Source organism: Saccopteryx bilineata, chromosome 8 (assembly GCF_036850765.1).
Source record: "Saccopteryx bilineata isolate mSacBil1 chromosome 8, mSacBil1_pri_phased_curated, whole genome shotgun sequence".
In the NCBI taxonomy this organism is placed as follows: Eukaryota; Metazoa; Chordata; class Mammalia; order Chiroptera; family Emballonuridae; genus Saccopteryx; species Saccopteryx bilineata.
In genome coordinates, this window is record NC_089497.1 from 57,221,244 (window position 1) to 57,240,734 (window position 19,491).

At 52.1% G+C, this 19,491-nt stretch overlaps 1 protein-coding gene across 3 annotated transcripts in view; it reads right to left on the minus strand.

Moving 5' to 3' along the window:
• Positions 1-6,720: 6,720 nt before the first annotated feature.
• Positions 6,721-19,491, minus strand: part of MELTF (melanotransferrin) — a 28,626-nt gene continuing 15,855 nt past the window's right edge. The window contains exons 9-16 of one of the 3 annotated variants that reach the window (XM_066241159.1): positions 18,800-18,951; positions 16,937-17,033; positions 15,199-15,393; positions 14,150-14,279; positions 13,965-14,032; positions 11,711-11,898; positions 9,769-9,967; positions 6,721-9,109 (exon numbers count right to left, since the gene is read on the minus strand). In XM_066241159.1, the coding sequence (XP_066097256.1) occupies positions 9,021-9,109; positions 9,769-9,967; positions 11,711-11,898; positions 13,965-14,032; positions 14,150-14,279; positions 15,199-15,393; positions 16,937-17,033; positions 18,800-18,951 (1,118 nt within the window). In that variant the 3' untranslated portion in view covers positions 6,721-9,020. Of the gene's footprint in view, positions 9,110-9,768; positions 9,968-11,710; positions 11,899-13,964; positions 14,033-14,122; positions 14,280-15,198; positions 15,394-16,936; positions 17,034-18,799; positions 18,952-19,491 lie in introns of all 3 variants that reach the window. The other 2 variants (XM_066241158.1, XM_066241160.1) reach the window with 2 other exon arrangements.

Consider the following 19,491-nt stretch of genomic DNA (forward strand, 5'->3'; position numbering starts at 1 on the left):
CAGAAAATTAACAAAGAAACAGTGGCCTTAAATGACACATTAGATCAACTGGACTTAATAGATATCTTCAGAACCTTTCATCCCAAAGCAGCAGAATATACATTCTTTTCAAGTGCTCACAGTACATTCTCTAGGATAGACCACATGTTAGGACACAAGACAAGTCTTAATAAATTTAAGAAGATTGAAATCATATCAAGCACCTCTGATCACAATGGCATGAAACTAGAAATCAACTACAATAGAAAAACTGATAAACATTCAAACATTTGGAGACTAAATAGCATGCTATAAATAATGAATGGGTTAACAATGAGATCAAGGAACAAATAAAAAACTTCCTTGAAACAAATGAAAATGAACATACAACAACTCAAAATGTATGGGACACAGCAAAAGCAGTCCTGAGAGGAAGGTTCATAGCATTACAGGCATACCTTAAGAAGCAAGAAAAACCTCAAATTAACAACTTAACCCTGCGCCTAAAGAACTAGAAAAAGAACAGCAAGTAAAGCCCAGAGGAAGTAGAAGGAAGAACATAATAAAGATCAGAGCAGAAATAAATGACATAGAGGCACAACAACAACAAAACAATACAGAAGATCAGTGGAACCAAGAGCTGGTTCTTTGGAAAGGTAAGCAAAATTGACGAACCTTTAACCAGACTCACCAAGAAAAAAAGAGAGAGGGCTCAAATAAATAAAATTAGAGGCCTGACCTGTGGTGGCGCAGTGGATAAAGCGTCGACCTGGAAATGCTGAGGTTGCCGGTTCGAAACCCTGGGCTTGCCTGGTCAAGGCACATATGGGAGTTGATGCTTCCAGCTCCTCCCCCCTTCTCTCTGTCTCTCTCTCCTCTCTATCTCTCTCTCCTCTCTCTCTGTCTCTCTCACTCTCCTCTCTAAAAATGAATAAATAAAATAAAAAAATTTAAAAAAAAAGAAATATATGTTAAAAAAAAATAAATAAATAAAATTAGAAATGAGAGCAGAGAAGTAACAACTGACACAGCAGAAATACAAAGGATTGTAAGAAAATATTATAAAGAACTGTATGTCCAAAAATGGGACTAGATGAAGTGGATAAATTCCTTGAAAAAAAATAGTCATTTAAAAATCAATCTGGAAGAATCAAAAAACCTAAACAGACCAATCACAACAATATAGATTGAAACAGTTATCAAAAAACTCCAGCCCTGGCCAGTTGGCTCAGCAGTAGAGTGTCAGCCTGGCATATAGAAGTCCTGGGTTCGATTCCTGGTCAGGGCACATAGGATAAGTGCCCATCTGCTTCCCCCTCTCCTTCCTTTCTGTCTCTCTCTTCCCCTCCTGCAGCCAAGACTCCACTGGAGCAAAGTTGGCCCAGGCGCTGAGGATGGCTCCATGGCCTCCACCTCAGGTGCTAGAATTTCAGTGGAGCAATGCCCCAGAGGGGCTGAGCATCACCCCTTGGTGGGCAGGCTGGGTGGATCCTTTTCAGGCACATTTGGGAGTCTTACTGCCTCCCCACTTCTAACTTCAGAAAAATACAAAAAACAAAACAAAAAAACTCCCAACAAACAAAAATCCTGGGTCTGATGGCTTCACAAGTGAATTTTACCAAATATTGAAAGAACTAACTCCTATCCTTCTCAAGCTATTTCAAAAATTTCAAGAGGAAGGAAAACTTCCAAACTCCTTTTATGAGGTGAACATAATCCTCATTCCAAAACCAGGCAAAGACACTACAAAGAAAGAAAACCATAGGCCAATATCTTGATGCTAATGAGCTTAGATGCTAATATTCTCAACAAAATATTAGCAAAATGGATCCAGCAATATATGAAAAAAATCATACATCATGATCAAGTGGGATTTATTCTGAGGAGTCAAGGCTGGTACAATATTTGCAAATCAATCAACGTGATTCATCACATAAACAAAAGGAAGAATAAAAAACACATGGTAATATCAATAGATGCAGAAAATGCATTTGATAAAATTCAGCACCCATTCATGATCAAAACTCTCAGCAAAGTGGGAATACAGGGAACATACCTCAACATGATAAAGGCCATCTATGACAAACCCACAGCCAACATCATACTCAATGGGCAAAAATTAAAAGCAATCCCCTTAAGAACAGGAACAAGGCAGGAGTGCCTCCTTTCACCACTGTTATTAAACATAATTCTGGAAGTTCTAGCCACAGCAATCAGACAACAAGAAGAAATAAAAGGCATCCAAATAGGAAAAGAAGAAGTAAAACTTTCATTATTTGCTGATGATTTGATACTGTACATAGAAAACCCTAAAGTCTCAGTCAAAAAATGACTGGAACTGATAACTGAATTCAGCAAGGTGGCAGGATATAAAATCAATATTCAGAAATCAGAGGCATTTATATACACCAACAAGAAACTGTCAGAAAGGGAAATTAAGGAAACAATTCTCTTCACTATTACAACCAAAAAAAATTAAGTACCTAGGAGTAAATTTAACCAAGGAGGTTAAAGACCTGTATTCAGAAAACTATAAAACATTGATAAAAGAAATCAAGGAAGATACAAACAAATGGAAGCACATACCATGTTCATGAATAGAAAGAATAAATATCATAAAAATGTTTATAATACCCAAAGCAATATATAAATTCAATGCAATTTTGATTAAATTACCAATGTCATACTTCAAAGATATAGAACCAAAAATTTATATGGAACCAAAAAAGAACACTAATTGCTTCAGCAATCTTGAAAAATAAAAATAAAACAGAGGTATCACACTTCCTGATATAAAGTTATACTTCAAGGTCATTGTACTCAAAACAACTTGGTACAGGCATTAGAACTGTTATAAAGATCAATGGAACAGAACAGAGAACCCAGAAATAAACTCACACCTTTATGGTCAACTGATATTTGACAAAGGAGGTAAGAGCATACAATAGAGTAAAGACAGTCTTTTTAACAAATGGTGCTGGGAAAATTGGACAAATACATGCAAAAAAATGAAACTAGACCACTAACTTACACCACTCACAAAATAAACTCAAACTGGATAAAAGACTTGAATGTAAGCTGTGAATCCATGATCATCTTGGAAGAAAACAGACAGTTGGCTCTTCGACAACTCTTGCAGAAATATATTTGCTGATTTAACTCCATGGGCAAGTTAAATAAAGGACAGGATGAACAAATGGGACTATATTAAACTAAAAAGCTTTTGCACAGCAAAAGACAACATGAACAAAATAAAAAGGCAACCCACATAATGGGAGAATATATTCGACAATACATCTGATAAGGGGTTAATAACCAAAATCTACAAAGAACGTGTAAAACTCAGCACCAGGAAAGTAAACAGTCCAATCAAAAGTTGGGCAAAAGAGTCTGACCAGGCAGTGGCGCAGTGGATAGAGCATCGGACTGGGATGCCGAGGACCCAGGTTTGAGACACCAGGTTCAAGACCCCGGGGTTGCCAGCTTGTGCGCGGGCTCATCTGGTTTGAGCAAAAGCTCACCAGCTTGGACCCAAGGTCACTGGCACGAGCAAGGGGTTACTCGGTCTGCTGAAGGCCCGTGGTCAAGGCACATATGAGAAAGCAATCAATGAACAACTAAGGTGTTGCAATGCGCAACAAAAAACTAATGATTGATGCTTCTCATCTCTCCGTTCCTGTCTGTCTGTCCCTGTCTATCCCTCTCTCTGACTCTCTCTGTCTCTGTAAAATAAATAAATAAATTAATTTTAAAAAAAAGTTGGGCAAAAAGAACTGAATAGACACTTCTCCAAAGAGGACATACAGATGGCCAATGGGCATATGAAAAAATGTTCAACATCACTAATCATTAGAGAAATGCAAATTAAAGCCACAATGAGATTCCACCTCACACCTGTCAGAATGGCGCTCATCAACAAAACTACACAGAATAAGTGCTGGTGAGGATGTGGAGAAAAGGGAACCCTCCTGCATGGCTGGTGGGAATGCAGACTGGTGCAGCCACTATGGAAAAACAGTATGGAGATTCCTCAAAAAATTAAAAATGGAACTGCCTTTTGACCCAGGTATCCCACTTCTAGGAATATATTCTAAGAATAACAAGTCACTGATTCAAAAGAAGAAATGCACCTCATGTTTATTGCAGCATTGTTTACAATAGCCAAGATCTGGAAATAGTCCAAGTGTCCATCAGTAGACGAGTGGATTAAAAAGCTGTGGTACATATACAGAATGGAAGACTATGTGGCTGTGAAAAAGAATGAAATCTTACCTTTTGCGACAACATGGATGGACCTGGAGTCTATTATGCTAAGCGAAATAAGCCAGGCACAGAAAGAAAAATATCATACGACTTCACTCATATGAGGAATCCAATGAACTGAGGAACGGAAAAAAGGCAGAGAAGGGGTTAAAGAGTCCAGAGAGAAAGCGGGCAGAGGGAAAGGGATGAGAGGAGGGGAACAAAGAAAGGAAAGACATTAGTGAAAGTTATATACACATAACACAGAGAGATAGAGGGCAGGATAGTAAATCATGGAGGGAAGGAGAGGGGGGAGGTGGGAAAGGGGGTATCAAGGAGAACAAGGGAGGGGAGGGAGGGAGATATATTCGGGGGTACACTTGTAACTATGTAAACACAACATATTAAAATCAATAAAAAAAAAGAAGCTACAGGGGAAAAAAAAGTGTTTCGTCTCCCTACTTTAACAAATGCACCTTTATAAAGACCTGGCTGACTGGAACACGAGGTGCACAGGGAACAGGCTCCCAGCCCATAGCTCACCCTTCTCTTCCTATCCAGGCTCCGTCGCATACTTTGAGGAGCCTGTGTATGTCAAGTGGACACCACAGTCTGTTCATTGAGTGCCATCGGTACCTCCTGCAAACAGCCACTTCTGACCTGGACCTGGAGAAGAGGCCTGTCCAAGGCCTAGGAGCTGGCTCAGGACTGCTTGGGGTAAGAATTTCAGGAGCAGGGTTTTATAAGATGGGGTATGAGATCTGGATCTCTCTTCCCATGATTTTTCCTGCTGTAGGTAGGGTGTGGTCAGGGGAGGGCTCCAGCAGAGGGCGCTGAGCGTTACTTCTCAAAATGTGGTCCCTGGACCAGCAGTGTGGGCACCACCTGGGAGCTGGTTAGAGTCACAGACTGTCAGCCATGCTCCAGACCTACTGGGTCAGAATCAGCATCTAGCAAGGTCTGGGGGATTGGTGTACACATCAAGCTTTGGAAAGCACTGCTCTCAGGCACAAAACCCAGGTCCAGGTCCCTCTTGCCCAGGTCTGCGGGTACTAAGAGGAGGTATCAATAAATACTTGCTCAATAAATGCCAAATACTACGTAAGACAGGCCTGGTAGCCACCAACTGGGGCTCACAATGCTTTCATTTTCTTTTTCTCTGGGGCCTCAGTGGCAAAGTTGCTACTAGATCAGGGGTCGAGAACCTATGGCTCGCGAGCCAGATGTGGCTCTTTTGATGGCTGCATCTGGCTCACAGACAAATCTTTAATAAAAAAATAATAACGTTAAAAATATAAAACATTTATTTTTTTACCACTCATGTTCATGGTTGCGGGTGGCTGGAGCCAATCACAGCTGTCCTCTGGACAACACCAAATTTTTATTGGATAATGCATAATGTACACGGGTCATTGTATGGCTCTCATGGAATTACATTTTAAAGTATGTGGCATTCATGGCTCTCTCAGCCAAAAAGTTTCCCGACCCCTGCACTAGATACTGGTCTGAGCTGTTTGGTTCCACAGGAAACACCTGACCCACAATGGGCCAATCAAATGATCTCTCTCAGAAATTTAAAACTTAAGCCCTAAAAACAAGCTCCTGGAGAGATAAATAGCAAGTCATAGTGACCATCTCCCCTGCACCTGGGATGTGCCACACATGGTGCTGAGTGTTCTCCGTGTCATGAAATCCAATCTTCACAACAAGGTCATCATGAGGATATTATTATTCTGCCTGTATTTCAGAAGAGGCGATGGGGTTCAGATGTTAAGTAACTGTCCCAGAGCAGGAGGCGGGGGCAGCACCAGGAGAGCTGAACGATGAGCTGGAACTAACTGAGCCAGGCCGCACAGCTTCACGATGATGGGCTGACCCCCGGGGAAATGGCCTGTGTGCGGTGGGGAGTGAGACCCAGCTCTGCCGTGAGAGCGGGAGGGTGACAGACTGAAGGCCAGGAGGTGTGAGAGAGCGGAGCAGAGACACCTACATTCTTCAAGTAAGAGCAAAGCGCTGGCCAAGACCAGCCCGGCCATCAACCTTCAGGACCGGCCAGAGAGCTCCCACTGTTGGAGGTCTGACCCCTCTTTTCTCCACTCCAGTGAGTTAGCAACTAACTTGCCAAAGAAAAGGTGTGGGTGGCTTATTGGGAGACACAGGGCAGGGACAGCGGAGAAGTTTGCATCTTCCCCTGTGTCCAGTCCCCGGAGGAGTGGACACCCAAGAAGAGGCTGACGGGGTTGAGGCAGCTGGGACATGCCAGGAAGGTTGAGGGGGCCAGAGAACCAGTCCATATTGAAGAGGAGTCAGGGCCTCACTGGCTGGGGGTCCAGCCTGGTCCCTGACTCTAGTTCTCAGGGGTCTGAGTGGGAACTGCCATTCTGGGCAGGGAAGTGACCCAGGGAAGGTTGGCCTCTGACCACCTAAGAAGACAAAAACCAATCATCAGCAGAAAGTTTCTTTCAGAATCCAAACCTCAGCAGGTGCAGGGTTGTTTGGCTTTATTGAAAAAAACAAACCAACATCTTTTATAAGCACTGGCACAGTGGTGGTCCCCTGCCATCATCTGACAATCAAATGTCACACAGCACTCATGCAGGTCACACCTTGGGTGGCTCACAATACAGGCATCACACATTGGGCAGCATACTGACCCAGGGTATCCACACTGAAATACACTTCTCACTGCACAAATATCCCTTTAAAAGAAGGTTAAACAATCATCAAGTCAGAGAAGAATCATTCGCTTCCCCCAGCGAAGAGGATACAAAGCTTGACAGCAGACGCCGGCTCCTCCTGGCCCCTTGCGGTGTGTTGTGGGGCTTTGCCCCAGCATGGTGACCAAGACCCCGCAGGATGCTGCCAGGGGCCGCCTGTGCTGCTGAGAGATGGGAAGGATCTGTCCCCATGCCCACAGTTGGGGGCGGAGCACTGGGAACCCAGCTTGTCATCAGTGTCCCTGAGGCCCCCGCAGACTAGATGCAAATAGCTCCAGGCCCACACGGCTCCTCGCCTGCTGACGAGGGTGGCTTGCTCCTGTTTCTTCTCCTTACTTTTCCCAGGGAGCAAACTTCAGAGTAAGAGCTGGCAGTTCTGGAAACTTTTCTGGCTTCTCAACCCTGGCAGCAATGGAGTAGAGAGAGGACCCTCTCCAGGCATTTCCTGCTGACTCACAGCGACAGGAAGAGGGGTCTTTCCCCTTGAGAGAGTGGACTGCAGGTCCCCTTAGTGCAGGGCTGGGTGAGGAGATCCCCGGGTCACACTGTGAGGAGCTGGAGCTGCTGTCAGTACCTCACCTGGGCCTGTGGCTCCTCTGACAAAGAGAATGGCATCGGCCGTTCCCAACCCCTCAGAGGTCCTCACACTGCTCGGAGTCTGGGCCACCTTCTGTTAAGGGGCCTGGAGCGCCCTGGGCAGCCCGTGGGGCCAACCCTCTCGGTCTGGAGGCAGCCACGACTGCCAGGTGGACAGGCGCGACTGTGCAGTGGCGGGCGTTCCACGGTGGGGGGGGGGAGGGGTCATCTGAGATGGGGCCTAAGAGGAGATAATGCAGGAGGAGGGACTCCTGCTCACTGGGTTTAACTCCCGGGCAGAGCCTGGGACCTGCACCCCCCGAATGGCAGGGCAACAGCACGTCTAGTTCCAAGGCCTGCCCCCCTACCCCACAACAGACAGGTTTTTAGACAGAATTTTAGATTCCCAACCCTGAATCAAGCCCCGTATCCCTAAAAAATTCTAACTGAGAAGCATTTCCCTTGTCTAAGGAAGCCCTTGAAGGCTTCATCCCAAAGGTCCAGCCCTGGCTTCCCTGCCCTTGCCAGCCCAGCACATTCGGGGGTCCAGTGGTCTGGGCCACACCAAGCCACAGGAGAGAGAATGAGGAGCAGCCTGTGCCCGGCAGCTGGTCTCTGTGGAGGGCCTCGCCGTGGCCTCCTCTGGTGGGTGCCTTAGAGGACAGACCCTGTCCACAGGCGGGAGGCTGGAGAGGCCTCGCCGTGGCCTCCTCTGGTGGGTGCCTGAGAGGACAGACCCTGTCCACAGGCGGGAGGCTGGAGAGGCCTCGCCGTGGCCTCCTCTGGTGGGTGCCTTAGAGGACAGACCCTGTCCACAGGCGGGAGGCTGGAGAGGCCTCGCCGTGGCCTCCTCTGGTGGGTGCCTGAGAGGACAGACCCTGTCCACAGGTGGGAGGCTGGAGAGGCTGGAACAGAGAGGACTGAGGACAGATGGGGGGGGGTGCAGGAAGTGCAGTGTCCATTCTCTGGAGGGGGAAGTGGGAACCAGCAGAGGAGGGGCCCGCGGGTCCTGTCATCTCACCAGGCCCCCTGGATGACTCCAGCAGCTAGGGCTGTGTGGGAAGTCTGGGCTCAGCCTGTTTCCTTGGTAACTGGCCTTTTCAAACCCAAGCCTGGCGAGGCCCCATGTGGGGGGAGCCCAGATCTGCAGGGAAGCAGCGCCCGCTGTGGGTGGGCTGTGGCTGGAGGCCAGCCAGCAGGCCTCAGGTAGCACAGCGGCAGGCGGTGCCGGGAGGCAGAGGCTGGGCTCTAGCCGCAGAGACCCGCTCGCGTCCAACTCCAGGTTGCGGGACTTTTCTTTAACATTCATCTTTATTCTATCTACTTTGAAGCAATCACAGGAACTTCAGTGTCGGGATCACATCTCGGAGAGCACAGCGTCACATTCCCGCTCCCATTGCGCGTCTCTGAGTGTGAGCCGGAGTTACTGAAGAGAACAGCCTTGTTTATAGAGATTTCCGAGTAGGTCTGCATTCCCAGGGAGGGTGAGGCTTGCCAGGAGCTGCTTCAGAGGGAGGGCTGCAGGAGGCCCGCCGAGAGGGCCAGCGGGGGCAGCAGCAGCAGCAGGGCAGCGCTGGCCCCGGGGGCAGTGCCCGCTGAGGGTGGGACACAGGCGTTAGGGTCCTGAGGCCTTCTGGCTGGACCCATCGAGCGCACCTCCCTGCTCAACTCACCCAGGCTCCCTCTTTCTACAGCTGTCACAATCTTTCTTTCCCCAGGTTTCTTTACATATTCATTCCTTTGAAAATTATGCCACATGTATATTTATGTAGTTGCCTCGTCCTTTCTGGAAGATCATTTTTAGCATTTATCATCATCCAGGGCTGTCTGGTTCCACAGCCAGGGTTCCTGCTGGAAGTCTCCGCAGCCTCCTGTGCAGGCCCTCCAGAGACTCCACTCTGATTGTTTGTAATGACCTAGAAAGCCCTTTTACCTGAAGGCGGCAGACCAGTTGCCCCAAATGAGCTGGGAAAGGCTTCAGGCCCTGTTGTCACAGCTCCTTTCCCCTGTCAACCCCCCACCAAGGTCCCTGGGGATATCTCCCGGGAGGAGGGTGCTGGAAACGGGAAGAGTGGGGATACCAAGTGAGTGTATGGAGACATAAAAATACTGTGACTCCCGAGGGCAGTGTTTCCCAGGAGGCCCTTGGACCACCTTGAACCACTGATGCAGGGGAACGGGGCAGGGCGCCCGCTCCTCCTTTGTGGGGGGGCCCCGCCCATCCAGGGCAGTCCAGCGCCCAGCGGCTGCCTACCTGCCCCTGAGCACTGCTGAGACAGCATCCCCTCCAGAGCCGCCACGTAGTCGAGGCCCAGCCAGTCCAGGTACGTGGTTTTCTCCCGCACAGGCTCCGCCCGCATTGTGGCGTCCTTGAAAAGCAGATCTTGGCCATGATAGTCAGAGGAGTCGAACATTTTGAACCCGTTCTTATTGTGGTCATCTCCAAACAGGTCCTAGAGGCACCACAGACAGACCTGTTTTTCACCCGGCTCACAAATGGTCACGCAGGGGCGGCCTGCCAGTCATTGCTCTCCATATGGTGAACCAGAGAGCAGGGGGTTTCGGGGTGCCAAGACTCCGACTTGAACTCAGGAGCTTGACAGCTCATCAACCCCTGTAGTCAAAGGGGATTTGGAGCAAGCGATGATGAAGCTGCCACTGTGAGAAGGGGTAAAGAGGCTATCGACCTTTTCAGGGGGATCCAAGGATCCTCTTGAGGATCTGATGAAAGCTGTCATCCACAGGGTCCTCCCCCAGGTCACATCAGAGTGACCCCCAGGTCATTTCCCCGTTTCGGGGAAAAGGAGGGGCGGTGCGGAGAGGGGCTGGGTAAGGAACCAGGGCCCTGTTGTCAGGCAGCCTGGTTTCAAATTCTTGATGTGTTGTGAAAGTGCAGTCAGCAGGGTGTGCAAACCGACTGGGCGGAGAGCACAGGGAAGAGTGGGGTCCGAGATGACCCCCGGGGAAAGGGGCAGGCTGAAGCGGGGAAGACTGAGTCAGGAAGTGAGTCGCACCTGGGACTTGCTCGCTCAGTGTGAGATGCCTGTTAGAAACGCCAGTTGAAATGTTAAGTAGGCTGAGACTGAAGGGTGAATGGCAGCAGGACTGAAGATGCATATAGGAGCCATCAGTGTATCGATGGGAGCTGATGGCCTGGGACGGCATGAGGCCCACAGGTGTGTAGGAGCAGCAGAGAAGACGGGTTAGGGTTGAACCCTGGGACGCTCCAGCAGTGACAAGCCTGGGAAATGAAGAGGAGCCAGCAAAGGAGCTGGGAGGAGTGGCCACTGAGGTAGACAGAGAGCCAGGCAGGTGGGGGCCAGGAGCCAAGGGGGAGAGTCCTTCCTGGATGAGGGAGCTGAACCCCAAGGGGAAGGAGACGTGGCCGTGCAGCTGAGAGGTCAGGAAGAGGCGAACTGAGCATCAGCCACTGAACTTGAAGTTATTGTGCGCTTGGCCAGGGGCAACGCAGGGCGGGGGGGGGGGCTGGTCTAGAATAGTCTGTCCTTGTCAGTGTGCGCTTGGCCAGGGGCAACGCAGGGCGGGGGGGGGGGGGACTGGTCTAGAATAGTCTGTCCTTGTCATTGTGTGCTTGGCCAGGGGCAACGCAGGGCGGGGGGGGGGGGGCTGGTCTAGAATAGTCTGTCCTTGTCATTGTGCGCTTGGCCAGGGGCAACGCAGGGGGGGGGGGCTGGTCTAGAATAGTCTGTCCTTGTCATTGAGCGCTTGGCCAGGGGCAATGCAGGGCGGGGGGGGGGGGCTGGTCTAGAATAGTCTGTCCTTGTCATTGAGCGCTTGGCCAGGGGCAATGCAGGGCGGGGGGGGGGGGGCTGGTCTAGAATAGTCTCCGTCCTTCAGAGGGACCAGGAGGAGAGACTTGGAGGCTCCAGAGCAGAGAGGACTCCGAAGGAGTTCTGCTATAAAGGGCAATGGGATTATGGCTGCAAAAGATGTGAGACCAAGAAGGATGTTTTTTAAGGTGGCAGAAATACCAGCATGAGAATGGCCCAGCTGGGAAGAGAAAATTAATAATGCAGGAGGCAGAGGGGAGAGTGGTTGGAGGGATATTCTCGGCTAAGTGAAAAATCACAGACCCCCCCCCCCCCAGCCAGCCTCCATTTCTCCTGAGGTCTGCTCCGGGTAGACTGAGGTATCTCAGGGGCTTGGTCACCTCTGTCATCCAGCCTCTGGCTCACCTGGGCCTTGTCCAGCAGTCCATACACGGCAAAGATGTTGGTGTCCGGCCGGACCATGACGGCATGGGACGGTATCTGTGCCAGGTTGCAGTCTTCGAACTGAAACACCTCGGCCCGGGCCCCATTGGGACACAGCAGCTCATAGTCCTCTGACCTCAGCGCAGCAGCCCAGGGCTCAGAATTGTGGCCTGAGGGGGTGGGGAGAGAGAGAGGCTGCTCTCCTCCTGGACCCCCACACCCTGGGCTGGGGAGAGAGGGCCATGTCTGGCCAGCTCCCCAGAATGCTCCATTCTTCAATTTCTCTGCTCGATTGCCAAAATGAGAGAGCCCCGCTGTGTCCAGAGTGCTGGCAGGAGCTACGGTTCGTAGGAAATAGGGAGTACCTACTATGCGACAGGCATTTTTCAAGCACTGCTCTATCCTCACAACAGGAACGCAAGGCAAATATGATCACCTTCCATTTTATGGGTGAAGAATTTGAGGGTCTGAATCGCTCTCAGGCAAAGAACCCCAGCTGTGTGTTACAGGTCTCGGGCCTGAGGGTGCAATGAGTTCCTAAAGGTGGGGGTTGGCCTCCTGCTCTAACAGCTGAAGTTCTGAAACCAATGTGGATATAATTATGTGTGCACCCATGAGAGGCAGTTCCAAGGGCCCCACTTGCAGAATCTTATTTAGTGGGTGTAGCGTGGGGCCTAGGAACCCGTGTTTTAAACCAGCACCCCAGTGATTTGGAAGCAGGTAGGTGGTCCAAGGGCCTCCTGGGAAACACTGCCCTTGGGAGTCACAGTATTTTTTTTTTTTTTTCATTTTTCCGAAGCTGGAAACGGGGAGGCAGTCAGACAGACTCCTGCATGCGCCCAACTGGGATCCACCCGGCACGCCCACCAGGGGGCGATGCTCTGCCCCTCTGGGGTGTCGCTCTGTTGCATCCAGAGCCACTCTAGCGCCTGAGGCAGAGGCCACAGAGCCATCCCCAGCGCCTGGGCCATCTTTGCTCCAATGGAGCCTTGGCTGTGGGAGAGGAAGATAGAGACAGAGAGGAAGGAGAGGGGGAGGAGTGGAGAAGCAGATGGGCGCTTCTCCTGTGTGCCCTGGCCGGGAATCGAACCTGGGACTCCTGCACGCCAGGCCCGACGCTCTACCGCTGAGCCAACCGGCCAGGGCCAGGAGTCACAGTATTTTTATGTCTCCATATACTCACTTGGTATCCCCACTCTTCCCATTTCTGGCACCCTCCTCCCGGGAGATATCCCCAGGGGTCTTGGTGGGGGGCGGTGACAAGGGACAGGAGTTGTGGCAACAGGGCCCGAAGCTCTTCCCAGCGCATTTGGGGCAACTGGTCTGCCGCCGTGGTAACCTTCCTAGGCGGGTGGGGTCTGGGCTTTGGGATACTACCCGATGTTTCTCCCTGGATGTCCTGCTTTCCCTTCACCAGCCTCCACCTCCCCTGTGGGCCACATTATGCTTTTCTACAGAGTTCCTGGGCAGAAAAGTGTTAGGACAGAGTGGAAAATACCATGCCTCTAGCATGTGGGGGTTCAAAGCCTGGGTGTAGGCAGTATACGCAGAAAGTGCAAATGATAGGAGGGAGGCAGCTCCAGTCTTCAGAACGAATACAATCTCTGAGAGAGAGGGAACAGGAATGGCAGGGAAGTGATGTGTGTGTGGTGAGGGGCCCTGAGCCCTGATTGGATCCCAGGTGTGGGTCTAGGGGCTCCTGAAGCACAGAGTTCCTGAGGTCTTTTTCCTGAAAGGCGTCTGGGAAGGTGACTCTAGAGAACACCATCTTGTGATGTGAATGGGGGTGTGTGCTGCCTCCCGTGGCCTCGGGCTGCAGAAGGATTTCCCGCACAGGCACTGACCTGCTCAGGACTGAAGGCCGGATGCTGATGTGAACTGATGACCCTGTGGAGAGAGGCCCCTGCCACCCCACCCACACACCTTGGTGCCACATAAACATCCCAGACGGGGTCTCTCCACATTGATTGAGACTGAGTTTCTACCATTCTGGTGGAAATGGAGTTGGACTCCAGATTAGTAAAGACTATCATGTGTCCCGCGTTCCTGGATGTGTGGCCAGAGGTCTGTTCTTACCACGAGATTCTTGGGGCTCTGAGACCCCTAAGGGACAGAGACTGCTAGACTCAGTCTTTCCCGTTGCTGCTTGGCCCCAATCCCAGCAACACCTGGTGTCTGGGGATGGGAAAAGCCCCCCCGAATCTGGCTTTGCTCTAGCCCCAGCCCCACCACGTACCATTTGTGTTGTCAAAGACAGTTGTGTGCTTGACAAAGGCGACGTCCCCTGCATTCTCAACCAGGCACCTGCCACACAAGAAGCCAAAGCCGGCGTCAGCAGGAGGGTCCCAGCCTCTGTGCCCGGCCCAAGCTCACCGGCCAAGCCCACCAGAGTACCTGAAGGCGCCGCTGTAGCCGAAGTACCTTTCCTGGCTGTTACCCACACACTTGTTGCGGCCCTGCTCGTCCCCCACGCAGAGCGCACACAGCGAGGACGGGTAGCTCTTGGGGCTGTTCACGGGCATGCAGCTGGCACTGAAGAACTCGCTCACCGCTGGGACACAGGGAAAAGGCCGTGTCAAGGGGCTGGCGCAGAAAGGTGGGAGGGCCACTCCCTACATGTCTGCCCACCCTGCCTGCCCTTATGGCTTCAGGCCACCTGTCTGCTCTACTGGTTACCCAGATCAGAGTGGCCGATCTCCTCCTGTGAGGAGCACAGCGATGGGAGAACACGGAGGATGAACACAGGAATCCGCGGGTAAGCTCTGAAAGGGGTCACCAGTCTTCCCTACGATGCTGTCAGGCATGGTAACTCACTACCTCATAAGCTGTTCTGTCCCAGTCAGAGCAACTGCCCAGCTGTTTCGAAGTGGAAGCAGCCAACCCCAACCCCCTCTGTGAGCTTGTGGAGGTGGTTAGAGAGAAAAGCGTTTTTCCTGAGGTGCCAGCCAGGATAGAGGGATGTGTGCAGTCAGCACAAGGATTTTGTCAGCTTCCTCCTGCCTTCCTCTCACCAAGACTGTGCACGATTTAACGCGTGGGGAGGGCCCACGGATGGCATATGGTGGGTGCTTGGTGAAAGTGTCTCTTCAGCACTTATACAGATGGACGGCTATTTTCCAATGGGTCCCCAGACGCCCAGGGCTGCTGGGGGGTGGGGGCAGCCGGTGACTGACGGTGATAAGCCCAGACCCCATGCACCCCTGCTCCCCAAGACCACTGGGGCCAGCTCCACTCCGGGAGAGTGAGTGGGTAAGGGCACCACGGCACCCTCGTACAGCCACCAGATACCCCGGACTGGCCTGCGTGGCTGAGAAGATTTCCTGTCTTTCCCAAGAGCAAGGGGAACGTCACAGCAGAACAGGAAACCTCTCCGGGGCTGCCTTCCGTGGGGCTCTGCTGGAAGAGGGTCCTCGACCCCAGCCTACCCCAAAGGACATTCTGTGCATCTGGGTTCCCACAGAGCATGGCACCTGTGAGGACGTCGCAGTCCTCGGGCTGGATGAAGCCCCTCCGCACGAGGACGCCCACGGGGATGTCCCAGCCGGCGGGGCTGCCGAAGGCCGAGTGGCAGGAGCGCTTGCCTCGCAGCTCGTTCAGGGAGAAGGCGTTGGAGCTGTTCCGCTTCACCACTGCCACCACGAAGTACGAGTTGCTCTTGTCCTCCGCTGGGGGAAGGGGACACCAGTGAGACCCCTCATCTGTGCTTTCCTGGCCTCAGAGAGGCAAGCACCGGGGCACCTCCCCAGGCCCCCCCCCCCTCTCTGCCTGGTGCCCAGGCCCCAGCGGCTGCACAGGCTGGGGGTGTGCAGGGAGCACGTCCGGCAGCAGCCCCCAGCCTGTGCCCCACTAACAGTTCTTGCCAGAGGGATTTCTTTCGTTCCTTACACACAGGTGGTATTTTTCTCCCCTTCAGGAAAAAGGTGGAGGCACAGCTGAGGCTGCAGAAGCGTTTTTTCCTAAGCCCAGAGATTTTTCACATCCAGGTGGAAGGGGGGACCTGAGGTCACTGTTGGAGAGCCCAGGCCCCTGCTGGGGCGTGCCTGAGCAGACAGGAAGGTGGGCCACCTTCTGTGAGCCACACAATCAAGCTGGAAGAGGCCGGCCAGGGAGGCCTCTCGTCGGGTCGAAATGACTCAGCCTCTTTTTGTATGGCCTGGTTTACAAGGTAAGAATGGCTTTGCCCTGGCAGGTTAGCTCAGTGGTAGAGCATCGGCCTGGCATGTGGAAGTCCCGGGTTCAATTCCCAGACAGGGCACACAGGAGAAGCGCCCATCTGCTTCTCCACCCTTCCCCCTCTCCTTCCTCTCTGTCTCTCTCTTCCCCTCCCGCAGCCAGGGCTCCATTGGAGCAAAGTTGGCCCAGGCGCTGAGGATGGCTCTATGGCAGGGGTCGGGAACCTATGGCTCGTGAACCAGATGTGGTTCTTTTGATGGCTGCATCTGGCTCACAGACAAATCTTTAATTAAAAAAATAATGTTAAAAATATAAAACATTCTCATGTATTACAATACATTTGTTTCCTACTGCTCATGTTCATGGTTGCGGGTGGCTGGAGCCAATCACAGCTGTCCTCTGGGACAACACCAAATATTTATTGGATAATGCGTAATGTACACAGGTCGTTGTATGGCTCTCATGGAATTACATTTTAAAATATGTGGTGTTTATGGCTCTCTCAGCCAAAAAGGTTCCCAACTCCTGCTCTGTGGCCTTTGCCTCAGGCGCTAGAATGGCTCTGGTTGCAATGGAGCAACGCTCCAGATGGGCAGAGCATCGCCCCCTGGTGGGCATGCCGGGTGGATCCCGGTCGGGCGCATGTGGGACTCTGTCTCTCTGCCTCCCTGCTTCTCACTTCAGAAAAATACAAAAAAAAAAAAAAAAAAAAAAGAATGGCTTTTATATTTTTTAAGGGTTGTTAAAAAAAGAAGACTATGAGGTAGAATCTTATGTGGCCTGAAAAGACTAAAGTGCCTACTCTCTGACCCTCTGCAGGAAGTTTGCAGATTGGGGCCAGATTTTCAAGAACTGAATGGGAACACTGAGGCCTGGGGCAGGGGGTCTTGCTTGGGACAGACAGCAGCTGGCCCAGGACAGAGGCATTGAGGGAGACAGCTAGAGCTCTTGAAAATGGCCATGGGGGCAGTTTATACATACATGAAAATATCAACCCCCTCCCGGCCACAGTCAGCAGCCTGGCCCTGCACTCACGGGCGTACTGCTCCCCAGCCGCTGGGATCAGGCCGTATGTCTTCCCCGCTGTGTAAATGTCCTCGCCCCTCAGGGTCACAGCATCAATTTTCCCAGCCTGTATGGGGACAGAAAGAGTGGCCAGGCTGGGGTGGGCTAGAGGGTGGCTATGAGTGTCAGGATCTGATGGAGGTACCAGAGCCAGGTCTCTTGGGGACTCGCAGGCTCCTTTCCCCTGACGACCCCGTCCTGAACCATCAACCCCTTCTTCTTGTTGTGAAGATGTGTGGGCAAGAAGGGTTCCTGGACCAGAGGCCTGAAACCAGCCCCACCAACACTCGTGTTCACGGGTGTTCATGTCGTTCTTCCAGCGTTTTCTGAGTGTATCCTGTTGCCAGGAGACGGTCTCCTGGTGATGATGGTCTCCTGAGCAGAACCTAGCATGATCCCAGTCCTCTTGTGTGGTATGGGTTCTCCCCATGGAATTCCAGCCCTTGGAGGTCTGGGGCACTGTTCCGTATCCTTAGCACCCGGTCAAAGGCGGGCACACAGCGTAGGTGTAAAGCAAGGCATATTTGTTCAATGTGTGTACAAGTGGGTGAATGACCCGGTCTTAAAAGGAAGCAGTCTCAGGGCCTGTGAAGGTGACGCCCAGGCTGAGGGGTAAAGCGCGGAGGCAGGGTGGGCACTCCTGAGAGGCTGCGGTCTGGCCTGCACTTGGGGACCACCTTGAAAAGAGCTCCTCATGACCAGGTCCCACCTACTTGCTCTTAAAAAACAGGAGGGGAGGAGTCCAGGAACCCAAGAGCTGCTGGGACACCTGTGGCCATGGTGAGACCTCATCCCTGACTGCAGGACCTCAGGCTGCCCCCTAATCCCGGCCTCCATCTCCAGTCAGAGAAGCAGGACAGAGCGGAAGGGACCTCTGAGACCACAACCAGTGCTTTTAACTGCCGGTGGCAAGCATATTAGTGGATGCCAAATAATGTAATGGGTCATGACAAGTGTTTAAAAAATAAAAAAAGAAGACTAGAGCCTGACCCATGGTGGCACAGTGGATAGGGGGTTGACCTGGGATGCTGAGGTCCCAGGTTCAAAACTTCAAGGTCACTGGCTTGAGCACAGGCTCACCAGCTTGAGCTTGGGCCACTGGTTTGAACTGGGATCATCCACATGATCCCAAGGTTGCTGTCCCTGGCTCGAGTCCAAAGGTCACTGGCTTGAAGCCTAAGGTTGCTGGCTTGGCTTGAGGTCCCCCGCCCCCGTCAAGGCACACATGAGAAGCAATCAGTGAACAACTAGAGTGATGCAGCTATGAGTTGATGCTTCTCATCTCTTTCCCTTCCTGTCTCTCTCGCTTAAAAAAAAGACTAGAATATAATAGAACAGAAACTATCAGCATGCATTTTACTTAGTAAGGGGAAGTACTGTTTTATCTCATGTCTCTCTATATAAAGAATTTTTTTAACATATACGTCTGAAAGAAAAGTTTTGTGTACCATACTGTGATTGATGTAAAATGTATTTCTGACTGCAAGTTGCTGTCAAAATGTTTAGCAGACAACGATATAAGCCCACACCTGGCGTGCACAAGAAGAAACTGAAGCAGAAAGGGGAAGGGCTTGCCCAAGGCCAGAGGGTCAACCAGGGCCAAGCTGGGCCACCCACCCAGTGAGGAGGAGCCCCTGGGCTCCCCAGGGGAAACGGTCCCCCTCTGCCCTGTTCCCTGAGGTGGGTGGCTGGTCCTGTGGGTCCTTCCTTCTTCTCCCCAGCCTGCCCTGTGACCTCCAGAAGAGGTGGGGCAGGGGGAGGGGTGCGGACCATCCCAGGCACTACCCTCGCTCACCCACAGGGCCCGCTCTGCCCCTCTGGTCACAGCCCCACCTGGATTTGTTCCATGCAGTTCTGGGGGGACTCAGCCGACACACACTGGATCTCCGGCCTGAGCCTCTGCCGGCTGAAGGCCACAGACATGTCCCCACACTTCTGGATCTCAGGGGTAGACAGCACACACCAGTGCAGGTAGTGGGGCAGCCCTGTGTGAGTGTGAGCACGTGGTCACCGCACACTCACCTGCTTCAGGGGCCGCCCTGAGCATGGCATGTGGGGTGGGGCCCGTGGGGGCTGGTACCGCGGTAGGAAGAGCTTAGAGTCAGACCCAAGGGAAATTCTGGCTTTTCCTTCATTAGCAATGAGGGGTAAGTCATGTAACCACCTGATCCTATATCCTTACATAGAAACGGAGTAACTGTACTCTTTCCTGGGGCTGGAGGGAGATTACGGCTGCCGTGTATCTAGCTCAGTGGCACTCCATTTCCCTGATTGTGGGCGAAGGATACATGGGGTTGGGGGCTGGAGGCAGGAAGCCCTTCTGTAGACTCTGTGGTAGTTCTCATGAGAGGTTAACACCTGCGCCAGGCAGTGCCCATGGCGGGAGGGGTCACACCTGCGCCAGGCAGTGCCCATGGCGGGAGGGGTCACACCTGCGCCAGGCAGTGCCCATGGCGGGAGGGGTCACACCTGCGCCAGGCAGTGCCCATGGCGGGAGGGGTCACACCTGCGCCAGGCAGTGCCCA